The 19,477-nt window shown below is 41.8% G+C and overlaps 1 protein-coding gene across 1 annotated transcript in view; it reads right to left on the reverse strand.

Annotated features, from left to right (window-relative positions):
* KDM6A (lysine demethylase 6A) overlaps positions 1–19,477 on the reverse strand; it is a gene marked incomplete in the record, with an annotated part of 3,528,619 nt that overhangs the window by 20,891 nt on the left and 3,488,251 nt on the right. The window contains 1 exon segment of the mRNA XM_044072373.1: positions 10,711–10,837. Coding sequence (XP_043928308.1) covers positions 10,711–10,837 — 127 coding nt within the window.

Genomic DNA, 19,477 nt, shown 5'->3' on the forward strand with positions numbered 1-19,477 from the left:
CTTTCTACTTTGAATTGTAGCTTTCTGCTTGTGTTATGGTTTAGCCTTAACTGCGTAGCTCCAACACCCATTCAAATCAGGTAATCCTAAGCCTCTTTCTTTTAGGAGGATAAAATTATCCAGCTCGACATTTGGCCTCTCCCCCTCCCAAATAAAATCATCTGTCTTTGTTAATTACTATCCGCAATTTCTCTTATGCTTTCCTGTGTATAAAATTAAAGGGACTAAAATCATTTTTACTGCTTGCATCTTGCTATACATATCCACAGCAAGAGCTTCCAGTTTTTGTATTATCTTCTATTTAGTCTCTTCCCACATACCCTGGCTGCCATAACAGAATCTTTTTTTCAATCCATAATTCTAAATACTTCATTTTATTATATCCCCATAAATACGAGTATTGTTAGAACTAATTCATGTGTGGTTACATAGTTTATAGCAACAGCCTTTGTTTTATCTTCAATAATTTTAAATAGAGAGAGAAAAAAAAAACAGAATTGTCTCAATGTTCCACCATACTAACATGTCCCGTTCTGGTTCCATTAGGTACAAAACAGTATTATCTGCAAATAAAGCAAACTTTTCTTGAACACCATACCAATAATATCCTTGAATTTCAGAGTCCCTTATTTTCTTCACCAATGGTTCTAAATATAAAACAAATCAAAGGGGAAATAGAACAACACCTCCTAGTTCTTCAGTTCATACAAAAAACAACTTATCAAAAAAGAACCCGCCCACTTTGATTTTTGCCTCCGATCCCTCACATATCCTTCTAATGAACAACATTCTTGTATTAGGAAATGCAAATGTTTCAATTTCCCTACTCATAAAATCCTAGCTTACTCTGTCAAATGCTTTCTCTGCATCAAGACCCAACAATAACAGCAATATTTTCTTACTTTCTGCTTCTCTCTGGCTCATCACAATCCCATTAATGTTAAATGTTTGTCTTCCCTCCACAAAACCACACTTGTCCATATCTACCAATTTTGGCATCACCTTTGCCATTCTTTTCGTTATTATAGACCAACACTTTATAATCAACAGAATAAAAAAGAAACACACTTGTTGAGATAAATAAACCACTGAAAATAAAAATGAAAATGTGTAACAGCAATTACACACTTTATAATCGAGGTTTACAATTTAAATAGGCCTATATGAAAGCTGGGTCAGATGGGTTTTTACAGTTTTTAGGCATTAAAGCTTTTTTCCATGATGTTGGTGCCTCTCTTCCTTTTAAAACTGTTAAACAAAACCTTCCATACCTTTATCACTTTCTGCCCTACTAAATTCCAAACTCCCACCAGAATACCATCTATTCCTAGAGACTTTCCAGCAGATTTGGTTATATATCACCATTTTTATCTCATCCTATCTTAACTGTTAGTTGTAGAGCCTCATCTACCTCTAACCTGGGCATCGTTAAGTCTTCCACAAATACTTCCAGTTGTGCTTTTTCTTGATTTCCCCATTTCTCTGCTTTATACAAAAGTTCATAACATTTCTGAAATTTCTCTAATACCTCTAATTGGATCTCTGGTTATTTTCCTCCTTACAGGCTTCCTAAGTTTGGCAACAACCCTTTCTAATTTCTGTTGCCTAAGCCGTTCTGCCAAATGTTTTTGTGCTCTGGAGGTATGAAAAAAAAAAGTTGCTTAAAAGCAATCTTTTTAAACTCATGCATACTATTCAGGTACTGGCTTATTTTCTCTTGAGCACTCTGCAAAGGTGCCTCTTACTGTGCTGTGAGACTTTCCTTACTTTGTAATACTTCATCAGCCTCTCTAAATAATTAACCAGACCTTTATTCTTTTATTTCTATCCCATTTTAAACTCCACGTCCATTTTATCCCACTCACTAGCTATAATTTATAAAGTGCTTTCTATCTTCCCTAAACACCACCTGGATAATTTCAAAAAATCCAAGATAGTACCTCAGAAAGGGTTTAGGGTACATTTTAGATAATTTAATATGTTTTAAGTGTGCAGTTTTATTAAAAGGTTTTTAGCAACGTTTTTAACAGTGTTCTTAACCTCAACTCAGGATGGTTATTGATGCAGCATTTTCATTGTTTTTTCTTCAGTAATTGACTACAAAAATCACCTAACTTTTATCCTCCTTCCAAGTAAAGTCCACATCTGAGGAAGTCTGTGTAATAGGTACGAAAATGCAGTGTCTGTAAAGCTTGCATACATTGGATTGCTTTATATTAAAATTGGGACTTCAAAAGTGAGAGCGCTGTTTTTTTCCATTTCCGAGGTGCTATCTTGGATTTTTTGGTTTTAGTGACCTAGATAACTTCCACTACCCATTCCTTAAATTCTTCTCTTATTAACAGATAGGTGGGGGAAGCACCTGAGTATCATCTTTACTTCATTAGCCTGCATAATCATCTCAGTAATTAAACTGGTGCATGATCTGAAATAGTTACTGGATATGTATCAAATTTCTCAATTAAATGTACGTTTCTGTGAAATATAATTTGTCAACTCTAGCGCAGTTACTGTACCTTAGTGAAAAAATGTAAATTATCTCCAAGTTCCTATTACTGAATTCACATCTTTCATAGCAAATATTTTCATAACTTTCTTCATAAATCTAACCTCTTTTGTAATATTTTCCCTTCTAGGCCCTCCCAAACACACCCTCATTGTTGCAAACTAAATTCCACTCCCCACCTGTAAGTAATAGCCCCTACAAAAAAGCTGATAAATATTTCTCCCAAAAATGTTTAACCTCCATAATAGCAGTTTCAGGTGGAATATAAATATATGCCAGCATAACCCTCATCCCTTGCCAGTAGCTCCTTAATATCACAAATCCGCCATTATCTTTTCTTCCCCTCTTCTATCACTACTGGAACTCCTGTAAGCAAATAAAAATACTCCTCTTTTCCTTTGTCTCTGATATTCGGCAGAATATCCATCCTAAAGTCCTTTCTTTATCAAATTCACATGAACAGTTGTTTCTAAATGCATCTCCTGTAGCACTGCTATTTGCACCCTGCATTTCTTAACATAATTAAGTATTCTTTCCTTTTTGTCTATACCTGTGAGGCTATTCTCATTCTAAAATAATATGTAAAGTGCCGCCAATATGGGAAGAAGTCATTATTCCCACCTATTATATACTGTAGCTTTTTTAAATGTCTGTTTCTACCTTTTGTGATACGTGTATCCATTATTGTTTGGCAGGTTAATCCCTTAAACATTTTTTTTATCAACATTGGAGCTTATGTCACATTACACAAGATTTTTTTGTTTTAATAAAAACCTTACACTCCCACAATACCCAATAACCTGTTAATTTATTAGATTAAGCAAAGGGTCTTAATCCAGACATTCAACAATGCAAAAATAAAACATATCAGCTCTACATACATTATGGGTTGTGTACTTTTACACCCCATCTCCAACCTCAACAACCCAAGATGACATATTCTTAACTTAAAACATGCTTTTGTCTAGCTTTTCTTTTTTTGTTTTTTGCACTGCAATGCCTACATTTCTTACTCCCAAAAAGAAGGAAGGCATCCAATTACTTTAGTAACTATTGCATACAAGAACTAAAAACACTTTATTATAAAACATGCAATTTATATTGTGAAAAGTTTCAAAGAAATGATGTTATGAGTAGAAATTGCTTTACTTAGTTACCTTTTCCCTTCTCCCCCTCTTGCCAGGGTCGTCCTAAACATTAACAACATGAATTTCAGTTCATGTTTAACAAAGTCAGCAAAGGTCCACTCTTTCCACTTGTATAAAGCAGTATTTCACAATTATGGATGCTTTGCAGTTTCACATTTACTCACTAATTTCCATGTTAATCTCCATCTCCAGATTTTGATTCAGTTCCAAAGTACTCAACGATTCTTTTGGTCAACATTTCTGCTTTTCTGTGTCTATCCAGCGTCTTCCTTTCAAAGGGTGGAAAAGTTTTCATTGGCAAAGTCACTCCTTGTGCTTTACCAGAAAAATGAGAAGCAGAGTCACTTTCTGCTTGATGGCTAACATTTTGTTAGATAAACGTTTGCATGTCCTCCTTAGCATGTTCTGCATGAAAACATGACTTTGATCCTCTAGGAAAAAAATTCTGAAGACAGCTGGATACAACAGCTTAAATCTCATGTCTGCCTCTCGAAATTCCCCAATTACTGGAATAAATTTGTTTCTCTTCTGTCTGGTGTATACTGAATAATCATTTTCCGCACTCTACTGCTTCCAACGTTTAATAATTTGACCTTTTGTCACAATTTTGTCACGATCAGCTCTTTTTTCTTGTAGATTTACATCTTTAATAAAAAGTACCCATTTACCTCTTTTTAAACACAACATGGATAACTGGATGGGAAACAGAAAATACATCCCTGGGATTCCACTCGTGTCCCTGCTGGACAGGGACATCGGGTGCTGACTTGTTTAAACATGGGCTAAACTCTTGGCTAGGTTTAAAAGGGCCTCAGGGCCAACAGCCTAGTAACTTCCTATGAATCTATAAGGTCTTGGCTACTTTCTCATGGCCAGAATTGGAGCACATACACTACGTACCCTTTCAATTAACAGTTCCTGCTGGGGAATACCAGTCCAGTTGCTAATTTGTGCTTTCAAAAATGAATACAGTATGTCCTTCTAGCTTCTCTGAACAGCAGGAAATCTCAGATTTTACCTACATGCTCTGTCCTACCATTTTTTGAACCATCTCTTCTTGATCAGTCTTCTTAATCAGACAGCCTTTTCTTCATTTCATCCTCTGACTTTTGTAGTTTTATCAGATAATCTGAATATTTGTTTAAAGCTTCTTCCTTTTTCCAGCCGTTTGTTACTTGAGTCAATGTACTCCTTCAATGTTTTGTTTACTTTAATCACCTCTGAGCACATTTGACTTTTTCCACTCTAGATTACTAGAAGCCATGTCTTGGACCAAAGCTGGAGCTTGAACTGTTTTTTACTGAACGGCTGCTGGATTCTTCCCAATTAGTGTTTTCTCTTCATCTTTTTCTAGTTGATTTTCTTTAAGGGTCTCTTAGTTTCTTCTCAGCTGACATCCAGACAGTGTATTTACTAGCCAGTAACTGAATTTGACTCAAGCTGACAATATAACTGACTGTTTTTCAGTTTCTGTTTTCACACTGGGAGAACTGAAGTTAAGCTGTTGATCAGTATGCAGCCATCTTGAAAGTCCCCTAAGGAACTAATTTGTCAAGGGGCTGGAGAAAAGAATGGGCTGCATGAAAAGACAGGCAAACACTACAGAGGCAAGTGTTCTGACAGAATAATAGGAAATGCCTTTAGAAAAAAGTTCAGCCAAGTAAGATAATACCAAGGATTTTTGCTCCTTGGTCTGTCACCATATAGAAAATCTATTCTCTTTCATTTTGAGATGATTTCATTGTGCTGCTTCTTCTAGCCTCTTTTAAAAAAGGCCACAACATCCTTACGTAATTATTTTCCCTGTGGGAATAAGAATTAGATCATTCATGTTGCAAGTCTCTGTGTGATTAATCTGGGGTGAATGGTATTTTCCCTGCTCTGTGACAAAATATCCACACTGTTGTGGAAGCAGCCATGACTCTGGACTGCTCATACTGTGTAGCAGTGGGAGCCTATGTTGCCATTGCCAAAAGGTTGCAATTAAGATCACCTTTGCCCCTTCCTCTCAGACTTCTGATTAGCAATGTTGGGATGAAAGGTATGGGAAGGAAAGCATACATAAACAGCCATGTCCATGGGAAGAAGAGGTGTCCATTCTCCAGTCCTTGTTGTCTTTGGCGCTCGTGCAATATTTAGACACTGTAGAGGTACAGGAATAGAAAACGACCAAGCCCAGGAATCCACAAACACACTTATTTATCCACCAAATAAAAACACCCACCACAAAACAGCATTAAATGCTTAACTGTTTCACCATGTTTTTCTTCCCTATGCCAAGGAATTCTTCGAATAAGTCCTTGGCATAGGGAAGAAAAATGCTGTGAAACAGTCAAACGTTTAATGCTGTTATGTGGTGGATGATTTTATTTGGTGGATAGATAACTTTTTGTGGATTACTGGGCTGGCCATTTACTATTCCTGCACCTCTACTGTGTCTACTGGTTTGTTTTTTTTTTTAGTTGGATTAGGATCTATGCTTTTCGGCACTGGTTTCCACTGAGTGGCTTTGCTTGTGCAATATTTCTTTAACTGCTCATTTTCTTTGGAAGTGAAAAAGATCTACATCTAGCACATCAAAACTGTGTGTGTTTTTAAAATTTTCCTGTTCAACATCCACTCGAGGGTCTGATACCATCCTGCTCAAGTGATTTGCTAGATTGTTTTCTCCAGCAGGTAGTGTCCGATAAAATGTAAATTAATTTCCTGAGCTGCATCCCATAAATGGATTGCTATGCTGCAAAAGGGCTAGGATTTGGTCCTCCCTGGTTTATGTACCACATTACAGTGGTATTGTTTCTTTCTGTATCAAAGAAATGCTTAGATTCCACAATTTATTAAATGCCATCATGTCCATGAATACTGGTAACATTTCCTTCTGACTGATGTTGGTCTGAAGAACAGTAGACTCCCATATGCCCTGTGCTAAAAGGCCACTGGAGTAAGCACCCCATGCTATGTCAGAGACATCTGAGGTCATGATGTGATTGTTTAGCCTGAAATGGGACTTCCCTTGTTTTGAGAATAGGCTTCTATCCACTAGTGAATTTCCTTTTGCAGGCAAGGAAATGCTATTTTCTGGTTCAAAGGGTGTTGTTGCAGACACCCCATGTTTGGATACTGCTGGATTTTCTTCTTATACAGTCTGGCAAAAGGTATAAGAATGCAGGAGGCCATGTACCCAGGGCCCTGGGAGTCTCTCTGACAGACCTAGACACTTGTAGCAGCACTGGAAGTATTGGGTTAAGGCAGCTTCCTTCTGTTGGAGAGGAAGGCCATCTGCCTTGCCTGTGACAGGAGGTGAGATTTGATTTCTTTAGATTTGGGGTGAAGCCTGGCATGAGAAGCAGTCACTGGCTAGGAGTAAAGAGATGCTTCTAGTTACTTTAAGGACTGTACTTGAATAAGGCAGCAGAGTCCAGATAAGGGTAAATTTGAAAACCCTTTATCCTGCAAAAAGGAATTACTGGAGAGTCAGATACTTTGTAAGAAGTCTGGAAGCAACAGACAGACCCAAAGGGCAGAGCACAGAATTGATGACGTTTCCTACCTGCTCTGAAGTGGAGATACCGCATGTGAAGTTTTGCTATGGGAATACAGACATAGGCATCCTTCAGATGTAGGGTGACCTTGCAGACAAGGACAGTACGCAGGAGCAGAAGTTTTTTGCAGAGTTAACATTTTGAACATGGGAACCCTCAGGAACTTGTTTAGCTCAGACAAGTCCAGTACTAGTCCTCCTAGGTCCTTCTTTCCTTGGTACTAGAAACAGTCTTAAATAGTAGTGTGTGCCATTTTCTTAATGGTTCAGTAAGAGTTTGATCCGTGACTGTGACTCACTTGACCTTTTGAAACTGAGGGGATGCTTGTGTATCTTGGGAGAGAGGCAAATAAGTTTGTATCCTGATCTTATGATCTGAAAGACGCATTTGTCCAGAGAAAAGTGTAACCATTTGTTTAGGGACAGGAAGGCCTGCCTCCAAGTCTTGAAGGAAAGAGAAGTTAGGGCTGGGGTGGAGCTTCACAGGTAGGAAAAAAGGAAGGTGCCAGTTTGAATCATGGCTGCTCACTGCAGGTCCCTAGGCCTGGTCCTTTGTTTTGCTTGCCATCTCCTGTGTGGTTCCCTGCTGTTTCTCTCTCCTGGTCCTCCTTCCTCTATCTAGGCTGGAGGCAGGAAAGAACAAGGGCTTGATAGGACATTTTCTACTCAACCATGGTGGCTGAATATGCAAGAACTCCTTTACAGTTTGCAAGGAATTACCCATATTCTCCAGTTTCTTAAGAATGGCCTGGGCTCAAACAGAAAATCCTTTTCAAGGGGAGCATCCAAGATCTTGTATTTAACATGCTTATGCACATTCTATTCCCTTAACCAGGCATGCCTCCTAATGACAGACCCAGAAGCACCATCCTGTTAGATGCCTCTAGTCATCAAAGCCACAATGGAAGGAATTGTTCTGCATCCTGACAGCAGGACTTGTAGATGTATAACAGTTACTTCGTGAAAAGCTCTATCCTTTATCCCTTCCAGTTTGTCTTTCATTTGTTCTAGGAGAGTTTCCTAGTATTTAACCATATGGAACTGGCAATCAAGAGTCTTCGCAGCCAGGGTGGCTGAAATATATACTTTCTTGTCAAACCAATCTAGGGTCCTAACCTCTTTTTCAGTTAGCAAGACTTTCTTAGAGGTGCCACCTTTGGCTACCCTGGGACTTGAGGACAACACCTCAGGGTCAAGTTCAGCGTTCTTAAAAAGGTGCTTGTGGGACTCCAGAACCTTATAACAATGGCTTGGCTTCCTAGAGCCGGTAGTTGGGAGTCAGGCTACAGGGAAAGGTCAAGAATAGGTTCATAGATTCGTACTACGCTATCCGCCCTAGGGCATTTATAAGCCTAGCCAGAGTGTGTTTTCGCCACCCCTTGGGATGAGAATACTATGCCCATTTAGGGTTTAGTTTACTGTGCCTCTGTCTAGTAGTGACACAGAGATGACCCCCGGGGTAAATCTACGATCTCCCATCCACCTGTCAAGATTTCTCTTGAAGAGAGCTAGTGAGGGGCTCTGCCTAATGTGGACTGGGATTCTGTTCCAGAGTGTAGGGAGCCTCTGGGTTATGAATCTGTCCCTCCAGCACGTCCTATTTATTTCTGTGTTGAGGTTCAAATCTCTTGCTCTCGTGGCTCTGATGGATTTGGATTTTCTGAGGTGGAGCATGTCCATTAATTCTGGATTGGACATGGCCTTGTACGTCAGGCATAGATCACCTCTGAGTAGGCGGTGTGCGACTGAATAGAGCTGGAGATTCTTCAGCCGGGCAGCATATGGCATATGTTTGAGACCCTCTATCCTCTTGGTGAGGAACTTTTGGGGTCTTTCCAAATGCTGCAGGTGTCGGGTAAGATACATCCCAAATGGGGCATTGTACTCAATCATGGGCCTGATAAGAGAAGAGTACAGGGGCACAGGACAGTGTCCACTGCCTCCAAGACTGGAGGAATAGGCAGAAGTTCATGCTCAGGAAGCCTAAACAATTCTCAAACTCCTTTCTTAGACTGGAAGCAATCCTGAGCCTCCCAGTTTAACAGCCCTCTCATTTTATGGAGTGTCTCCCCAAAAGTGAAATTCTGTGGTGGTGAAGCTGAGGTATGAATTTCATCCAACTCCATCTCAGTATGGGAATCAGAATAAATCTGGTCTACATGTGCCTACTCAGAAGAAGATAAGTCATAAGAAACACTGGATTCCCGGGGGGAAAGGTCCTTCTTAACTCTATCAGGAGAAAATTCTGTAGCGGGGGCTTTCCCGGCTAAGCTTTCTGGATCTCATTATATCCAAGAAAACTTTCACCTAGCATGACAAACTCCTGTGGCTAGGCCTAAAGAGACTAATACCCAGGTTGTCTACCTTGAGGCAAGCTGGATAAAGCCTTCCTGGGTCTGGCTTTAGGTGTGGTGTCGGATGTACTTGGCCTAGGTCAAAGGGGGGGGGGGGGCAGAGATTCCATGGCCTGAGTCTAGTCAGTTGCAACTCCCTTTGTCAAATGGGCAATTCCATCCTTCCCTTCAGCAGTCTTGGAATGGAAGTCAGAAGCCAGGACCTGCACAGAGAACCTGGATCCAAATGATAATAAAGTCCTTCAGCCATGCAGACATCAAAGGGGTCGATTGCATATTGGACTCAAAGTAATTTTTTTTTTTAATATTAATAAGAAATAAAAATTCACCAATAGGGTACTTATCTGAAAACTGTTTTATCTGGAGGAAAAAAGCAAGCCAGCCAATGGACCGCAAACGGCTGCTGAACACAGAGCACTGAACTGAACTTCTGGAAAGAAATGAAGATGGACCCGACAGATGCTCCTCATATACCCTGGCATCCGGATGTTGGTCTTCGGATGTCTGAACAGAGATGTGCAAAGACTCGGCAAACCGGGTCAGTGGCAGGCTTCTGCATGGTAGAAGACCAAGAAATCAGTGCTGCAGCACTGATTGGGAAGATCATTCATTACTTAAACAGCACAAGTCAGACATTCAAAAGAAAAGAATGCTGACAGATGCCAGACAGGTAATCTACTGCAGTATGTATGACTGACAATACCTTAACTGAAAGTGATTTTAAGAAAATATTTTTAATGTGGAATATATACGTTTTGCCACTGTTGTGCGACTGTAGAGATGGAATATATGTCACGGTGCCCCAACATGGAGATGCAAGGAGATGCTTGCATCCTGCAAAAAAAGCTTACCTACGTGTTCGCTGAAGGCAGCATTCAGTGAAAATTGTTTCATAGTATTTGTGATTGGACAAATAGCAGTCAACGTATCCTTATAAATCTCTACTGAGTGAGAATGTTATTAAGTTAATAAAATACCACAAAGAACATCATCTAAGTAGTACCATAAAAGTAACAACTGCATAATGAAAGACACATTTTGAAAAATGTTTCACTAGAGTTTCAGGCAGCATTTAACTTCTTAATCATTTTAACAAACATGTACCACAAAATTTACTTATTTTATAAAATGGTATACAAATATATTGCTACATGCACCAACCTCACAAATGTTACAGTAATGTGCAGGTTCATCTTTTGTACGCCCATGCCACACAATCTCTTTTCCTGCACTGATGAGGGCATCCTTCAGTGACTGACAATGCTTTAAGGTTCTCAACAGGCAATATCTGTTAAAATAAAAAGAAAAATGAAGCCAGGAAAAATAGCACAATAAAATCCAGAAGAAGAGAAAAGCATGAAAATATTTTAAATATGAACAAGTAAAGCCTGTCCTAGCAAACAAGGATAAAGCCATTACCACAGCCCAGGCAACCAAAGTTCAACTAATGGCTTGGGGGCTTGACTGCGCCTGCCTGGCTCATTCTGCTGCTTTAATGACAAGGGCATCTGCTGGAGAGTGGAGGCATATCATAATGCAGGAAGTCGGTGCTAAGATGATTGGGAATGGCTACTCAAGCTGAAGTGGTAGCTCCGGAAGGCACATGTAGGAGCACTAGAGAGCTCTTGTAGTGATGAAAGTGTCCATGTCACCATCCAGGGAAGGTTAGGCTGGGATGGCAGTAACAGCATAAAGCACCCTCATAGCTGCCTGGAAGACAGCCTCCCTTGCCGATGTATGGCAAGTATAGAGGCAAATATTGTACAAAAACACAAAATGTAACCAAAACGTATATGATGCCCTACAACCCAATGTGTAAATAACTTCACCCTTCTTCAGAATATGAACTGCAGGCTGGCCCTCCTGTAAATGGCAGTACTGTTGCCAAATTCAAGGTTGCAGGACTAAACTAAGTTCCATAAAGGAACAACACCCATACCTTAAGAATAACTAAGAACATGAAAAGGAAAAAATAGACAGAGGAGGCAGGGCTGACATAGAAAATAACATTTACACAGGCCTTTTCCAAAGTCAATGGCATCACTTGCTGAAACATGACATACAAAAATTAACAAATAAAAGTAAATTGTAAGACAGCTTTATACAATGACTATCCTTAAAAGAAACAACTGCACTCTGCACCGAACACCAAGATCCCCAAAACCCCTTTCAAACAGTCTTTCTGACAAGCCTACCAACACCAGTATCAGTTATGACTGCCTCCTAACCTAGAAAAGGTCCCTCCTGTCAGAAACAGTGTAGTGAAACAAAGGTGACCTCAAGTGACAAAACTCCACAATCATATTAAATGCAGCAAACACTCAGGAAAATAAGTACAGTTATGTAAGGAAATTACCATAATACTAGATGCACAAGTAGTGGGTGGCAAAGTGGTGCACGGGTTACCACTGTTGCTTCACAGCAAGAGGTTTGCTGGTTCAGGTCATGGCTGGGGTGCCTTCTGTGTGGAGTTTGCACTGGTTTTCTCCAGGTGTTCAGTTTTCCTCCCGCATTCCAAAGACATGCAGTAGGTGGAACTCTAAATTGGCCACGGGTGTGCACGTTTGTCTGGTATGGAACAATCACAATGACAGGGCTAGCCAACCAGCAGTCTGAACATTGGCTGTAGATGATTACCACTGGTAATGACACAACCCATCCACATTTACAAAAAAATGGGACAAAATGGGTAATGGATGGACAAGTAGGATCAGTGCTGCAGTGATTACAACTACTGGGACTTCTGCCACAGAATGCCAGACATCTAGAACTTTGCCACTTTTCCTCTAACCAAGAAAATGTCAGCTTTTCTGTGTTGTCAGCACATTTCCAGTATAAAAGTGGCATCAACATGAGCAATCTTTATTTTTCTGCCTAAGCAGCCTCAGTAATGGTTTTCTGTTCAGCATTTGGAAGATTCCTCAGGAATGGAGGAAGTCCTCACAAGACCTTGCTTTACGAATTTCCAGTTAGAAAAACCTACAAAATCCTAGCTACTTCAGAAACAGTCATACCAGGAAGAAGGAAAAAAAAAAAAAGAAAGCCCTTGCAAATGCAAGATATGGGACGCTGTGTGTGTGTTTGAGGGGGAACTAAACTGGTACCCAATCCAACTCTAGAACGCCCAAGGGGAAAAGGGGAAAACATCTGCGGGACGGAAGAAGGGAAAATAACAGTGGTTCTACTCGTGCATCTACTACTACAGCAAGCTCTTTACACAACTATACTATGTTGTTCATATGGATCACTGTTGCAGCAATCAAAATTACTTGAAAGATTCTTATTTATTTTGGGGGGAGGGCTGTGTGGTTAGTGACAAAATACAGGCTGACAGGATTCAATGCAGAAAAAGAAATTATGTACTTACCATAACATTCCATCTGTGTTGTCCATTTTCATTCCTCCTCAACCATTGGGTTCGGATCTGGCGAATCCGACTCAGCCAATACTACTGCTCATGGCCAAATATAACTCTAGAACTCCTCCCTCATCATAATGCATTAATCCCTAACATACTTTGGATATTGTTTACTAAATGACAAATAGTGACTATATGAATAATGCTCCTAACAAAGAAAAACAATATCTGGGGCTCCACAGAAGACACAGTGGTATCTTAACAGCATCTCATTCTTCCAGAAGTCCAAGATGTCAAAGGTTGGGCATTGGTGGGTGGGAAGTTGAGGAAGAATGAAAATGGACAACATAGATAGAATATTGTGGTAAGTACATAAAAAGAAGTTATGTACTTACCATAATGTTCCATGTGAGTTGTTCATCTCGCCCTCATTCCTACAAATGGGTTCAGAGCCGATCCCTCCACTCAGAGTCGGCTGCTTTCACAAGCTCGAGGTTTTCGAGTAGCTTGAGGCCAATCTAGTTTGCTGATCCCAACATATACAATATAAGAAAAACATGAACATTACTCCAGCCGGAGTAAGAAATCCTACACAAAGACCCACCAGACCGCAAATCTCTTACTTGTTCCTCGAGAAGCCTGGAGTGGTAGGCGGGAGGGAATGTAAGAATGAAGGCGAGATGAACAACTCACATGGAACATTATGGCAAGTACGTAACTTCATGTGAAGTTGTCCAATCTTGCCATTCATTCTTACAAATGGGTAGCATCCCAAGCACCATTCATCCTGGGTGGATCAGGGGAGTATATTCCTGAGGACAGTGGAACCAAAGGAAGCTCTGTCCCTGGAGGCCTTATCTACTTTGTAATGCATAACGAAGGTATGTGGCTTTGACCAAGTGGCAGCTGCACATATGTCCAACAGCAGTCTAGGCATGTGAATTTTATACAGTCAGTCAACCATTTGGAAAGAGTGACTTTTGACACTGGTAGCCCTTTCTTGGTGTCAGAATGAGACATAAAAAGTTCTGATTTTCTAAATTCTTTTGTTCTATCCAAATAAAATCTGAGTTGTCTGTGAACATCAAGTTCATGCAACATATACTCCAACTTGTTGGAATGGTTACTGAAGAAAGTTGGGAGTTCAATAGTTTGATTTAGATTAGCCTCCAAAAATATTTTTGGAAGGAAGGAAGGGTCAAGTCTGGAGCAAAACTCTGTCAGGGTGAAAAATCAAATATGGGGGTTTAATAGATAAGGCCTGAAGTTTGGACACCCTATGTGTTGATGCAATGGCCATCAAGAAAATGATTTTTCCAAGACAAGAATTTTAGTTGGCAGGAAGATGCAGGCTCAAATGGAGGAAGAATAATCCTAGATGGAACAAAATTTAGGTTCCAGGGAGTGAAAGGTTGTCTAACTGGTGGTCTGAGATGTATGGTTCCTTTTAAGAAGGCTCTACATAACCTGTGAGACATAAGATTAGAACCTTCCGATCCAAGGTGAAAATTTGAAATTGCAGTCAATTGAACACGTATGGTAGCTGCCACAGCACCTTCATTAAAAAGCTTAGTCAAGAACTCTAATATGCTAGCAACTGGGGCGACGTATGGGTCAATATCATTTTGAGAAGGCCAGAAAGTAAACTACTTCCACATGCTTGCGTATAACTTTCTGGTTGAAGCTTTATGTGAGGATACAAGGATATGCAGCACCTCAGAGGAAAGATTGTGGGACCTGGCTATGTTGGAAATCGGAGCAGCCAAGCTGTCAATCTGAGGGAGTGAAGGGAAGGATGAAGAGCCCCTGATGAATGTGTCAGCAGATCTGGAACTGGGTCCAGAATCCAAGGTTCCTCTAGTTCGTAGAGTCGAAGGAAGGGGAACCAAATCTGTTGAGGCCAATACGGGGCCTATCAGAATTACAGTCCTCCCCAAGGCTTTGGCTTTCTGCAGAGATTTTGGAATCAGGGGAATGGGTGGAAATGCATACAGGAGACCAAGGGGCCAAACGTGTACGACAGAATCCCTTGGGTTTTCCCCTGGTGGGGGATTCAGGGCAAAGTAACCTCTGCATTTGCCATTCATGTGGGATGCAAACAGGTCACAGCAAGGCTGGCCCCATCTGTGAAAAATCTTCTTCGCTACATCATCTTTGAGGGACCACTCATGCGGCATCAGAATGGCTCTGCTTAGTTTGTCCGCGATCACACTGGATTTCCCTGGGATGTGCATCGCTATCAGAAAGCGCCCGGTGGATACAGCCCACTGCCAGACTCTTAAGGCCTCTCAACACAGGGGTTAAGACTTGGTTCCCAATTTCTTGTTGATATACCAGACTACTGACATGTTGGTCTGAATCGCAATCGTTCCCAGAGGAAGAGAGTATTGGAAGTACTGCACCGCCAAAAGTACTGCTCTCATCTCCAGGACATTGATGTGCAATTGTGACTCTCTCTCTCTGACCAGCTGCCTTGGGCTATTCTTCCCTGAAAAAGCCCCCCCCCCCCCATCAGAGAAGCGTCCGTGGTCACCGTGGCTGATGGCGGGGGAAGAACAAATGGATGACTTGCTGTTAAATGGTGGCTGGTCAACCACCATTAAAGATCCTTTTTGCATGAATCTGTAATGATTATCAAGAATGACATCGGAAGTTGGTGGCAAGACCACTGGGTGAAGAGTAACCATTGAAGTATTATCATGTGCCCTAGAGGAACTGCTATGAGTGTTGCTGCCATAGTACCTAGTAGTTTCAAAACCTGAGAGGCTGGTACTTTTTTTGTGGCAGAATGTCTGATGCCTGTTGCCGAAGTGTGACTATTCTTTCCAGTGGCAGTTTTATCATGATGATGGTGGTGTCTAAATCTTTTCCGATAAAGGAAATACTCTGCGATGGTGACAACGCAGACTTGAAGAAATTTATAGTAATTCCTAACTGAGAACACAGTTTTAGAGTGTGATTCCTGGATTTAACTAGTTGATGCCTGGAGGTGGCGGTGAGGAGCCAGTCATCCAGGTACGGAAACATTTGGAATCCTAGACACCTCAGGTGAGCCGTAACCAATACCATGCATTTGGTAAACACTCTGGTGGCTGTTGTGAGACTAAAAAGCAGTGCTCGGAACTGATGACGACTGGCTCCCAGCCGGAAATGCAGGTGATCTCTGGAGGGTCTGGCCATTTTGATATGATAGTACGCATCCTTGAGATCTACAGAGCATATCCAATCGCCCATTCCTAGAAACGGGAGAATGGAGTGAAGTGTGACCATCCGGAACTTCTTCTTTACAAAAGTGTTGAGTTTGCTGAGGTCCAAGATGGGCCTCCAGTCCCCTGTTTTCTTTGGAACTAAAAATAATCTGGAGTAGGTTCCGTATCCTATCTGGACTGCCTGGATGACTTTTTCCAGCAACCTTTGAATCTCTATGGTTGCTTGAACCCCAAGACTGGGTGGAACATCTGGGATTTTCTTTCGTACGGAGGGAGGTTCTGTGAAAGGAATGACATATCCTCTGGTAATAAAGCTTTGTACCCAAGAATCTTTTGTAATTTTTAGCCAGGCATCTGGATACAAAGACAAGCGACCCTCGACTGCCTCCAGTGTAGGACAGTCGGGCCTCCTTTCAGGAGCGCTGGTAGGGCTTGCCAAAGAACTGATCCCTGTCACCCTGGTTTTGTGGACCCCCCTCTGCCGCCTGGGTGTCGGCTTCCATTATTACCCTCTCCTCTGCTCCTGGAGGGAGGGTTCACTGCGTGTGTTCTGAAAGGCTCCTTGGGACTTGCGGATTCACATTTTTCCTCTCTTTTGCCCTTTGGGGTAAGGTCTATTAGGGGTGGAAAAACAGACTCCTACGGCAGTGTCTTTCCATCTTGTTCACACCTAGTGAGGGTCTCCTTGACTTTAGGCCCAAAAAGGGACAAGCCATCAAATGGGATAGTAACAAAGGAAGACTTGAAAGGCTTCCGCAAAGGAGCATAAGCGCATCCAGGAATGTCTCCGAAGAGCTATTCCTGAACCCGCTGCCAGACTCGTGCCGTCAGCTGCATAAGAAATGAGGCGCATGGACGAGTTAACTATAGAATTAAGGGAATTGAGCTGGGATCTCACCTTATCAGGAACGCTATTAGCTGTAATACTATGTAGAGTATCTCCAAGCTCTTTAAGGAGATCTCTCTAAAGTCTGGTAAAATGTGTCAAATAGTTGAGCGATCGCATAGCAAAAGTCGCTGAACTAAAAATGCGTTTCTCATACTTGTCCATAATCCTGGAATCTCTATTAGGATGATGGACAGTAGAAGAGGTTTCAGACATCTCTTTCTTAGTGGCAGCTGCCACCACCATGGCACTCCTTTGGTAAGAAACATTTTGTCCTGTGGCGATGCAGTAAACTTGTTGGGTCTCCGAGGGACAGGTTCCACAGTATCAGGAGACTCGCATGCCTTTCGAGTAACAAAATCCATCCGTTCATCAAAGGATGGAGTCACCCAGGGGGTGAAGGATTGAGACCCAAAGGCCTTCAGAAGCACCAACTCATCATCAGTAGGGCTAACGGACTGCCAGCCACTCCTCTGTCTTAGGATCTCTAGGATATTAGCAAAAGAGATATCCTCCAAGGGGGACCGTGGGGACCCTTCTGACTCCCCTAAGTCAATATCTGATGTCACAGACTCCTTTGGGGAGTCTAAATGCCTCCTCTTGCAAAGCTTCTTCCTGGGAACCTCATCAGTGGGAGATTCTGGTGAGGTCTCATTAGAACATGGGTCACCCAATGGGGCTACCTGAGGCTCTGGGTCTCGACGCTTTAAAGGGACCTGTGATGCAGAGGTAGAAAGCAGCACTTTCGGGAATAAGGAAGTAGGCCTTGATGAAGTGAGTGTCTTAGAAGACATAACTGTCCTCATGGCATGGAAGGCTCCACTGCGAGGAAGCAGCTGGTTCCTTAGAAAATGGTAACTTCCCTGGCGCCGAAACAGTGGCCTCCGACCCAGAGGAAGGAGCCGAGCTCATCCATGCCGAAGCTCTGAGTGGAAGGGTCGGAACCAACCCATAGGTTCAAGCCCCCCCCTCCTCGGAGCCGACCAGAGAGTGTCTGCTCCCAGACTCCTCGAACAGCATCAAAGTAGTCTGAGTCGATGGCACTGGAACAGGCCTTGGCTCCGAGGGTTCCACAATCATCGGTTTTACCTCCTCCGGCTCTGAAGGCACTGCTCGGCTTGGAGGAGGAGCAGACAGTAGGTAAGGAAGTCTTCAGCTCCGAGACCGGTTGGGTCGGTGCAGACAACACATTGGTTAATGCCGGATACTGGAGGAGCCTCTGCTGCACTCGGTCCACATCCACATTAGAGAGGTTCCTCAAAGAATGAGTTGAAGGGATAGATGAAGCCACTGACTGTAAAATTGGTGATTTCAAACTTTCGGAGACCGGCTCCGAAAAACAAGCTTGGTGCTCGGTTCCGAGGACTGTGGAACCGGTGACTGCATCTTCTCAGCCAATTTCGGAGCAGAAGACTTCGGCTCCGAAGAAGCTTTCGAAGATTTAGATCCCTTCGAAGATTTAGAAGTCTGGTCAGCCTTATCAAGAGCATCCTGAAAATCAGGTTTCAACAACCCCCTATCCACTAACTTTCCCCTACGTTCTAACAAGACTCTGCTGCTGAACGAACGACAAATGCAGCAGTCCTCCTGCAGATGGACTGCACCCAGATGATAAACACAGGAAACCTGTAAATCAGTAATTGACATTTTTTGCCCTTATGATCAGCCATAATTCAAAGAAATAACCGAATACCTATTATATATATATATATATATATATATATATATATATATATATATATATATATATATATCTGTTGGCAGGCTGCCTTCAGTCGGCCTGAATAACAAAGTCTTGGGTCCTGCGATGGCTGCTGTCTCTTCTTCCATGACATCAGGGGTATAAAACATGCAGCCGACGCCATTTTATTCAGTTTTTCTTGCCCCAGATGTCAGGTGCCCCCCAAATGGGGAGCAAAAAAAAAAAAAAAATGTTATACACACACACACATATATATATATATATATATATACATATATAAATAAACAGCAATATATGTAAATGCACTTTTAGCAACAAACTTTACCTTCATCTAAAAGCAAATACACCACAAAGGCTGTAGAATATAGTGAAGGAAAAAGAAGCTATAGAAAAGGGGGATGGCGGGTGGGTAACCAGGACTGCAACAGTGAATACACTCGAACATCTACATTCATGGTAAGTGTACACAACTGTACTATGTTCTTAGTGTTTCACTGCTACAGTCGTTACATTTGGGTAGAATCCCAAAGCTATGGATGGGATAATACAACTAAATAGCATTAGGATTGGCTATAAGCCCCTGCAGAACTACAGTGGCAAAGCCTGCCCTGGACTTGGAGAAGAGAGGCAAATGATAAGGCTTTGTGAAGGTATGACAAGAGCTCCAAGTAGCAGCTTCTAGAATGTCTTTGGTTGGAACTCCTCTGAGAAAGGCTGCTGATGTAGAGGCAGCCCTGGGGGAATGTGACCCGATTCTCTTGGGCAAAGGTTTA

The sequence above is a fragment of the Protopterus annectens genome, chromosome 5.part0 (genome assembly GCF_019279795.1).
Source record: "Protopterus annectens isolate FY-2018-M chromosome 5.part0, PAN1.0, whole genome shotgun sequence".
In the NCBI taxonomy this organism is placed as follows: domain Eukaryota; kingdom Metazoa; phylum Chordata; order Ceratodontiformes; family Protopteridae; genus Protopterus; species Protopterus annectens.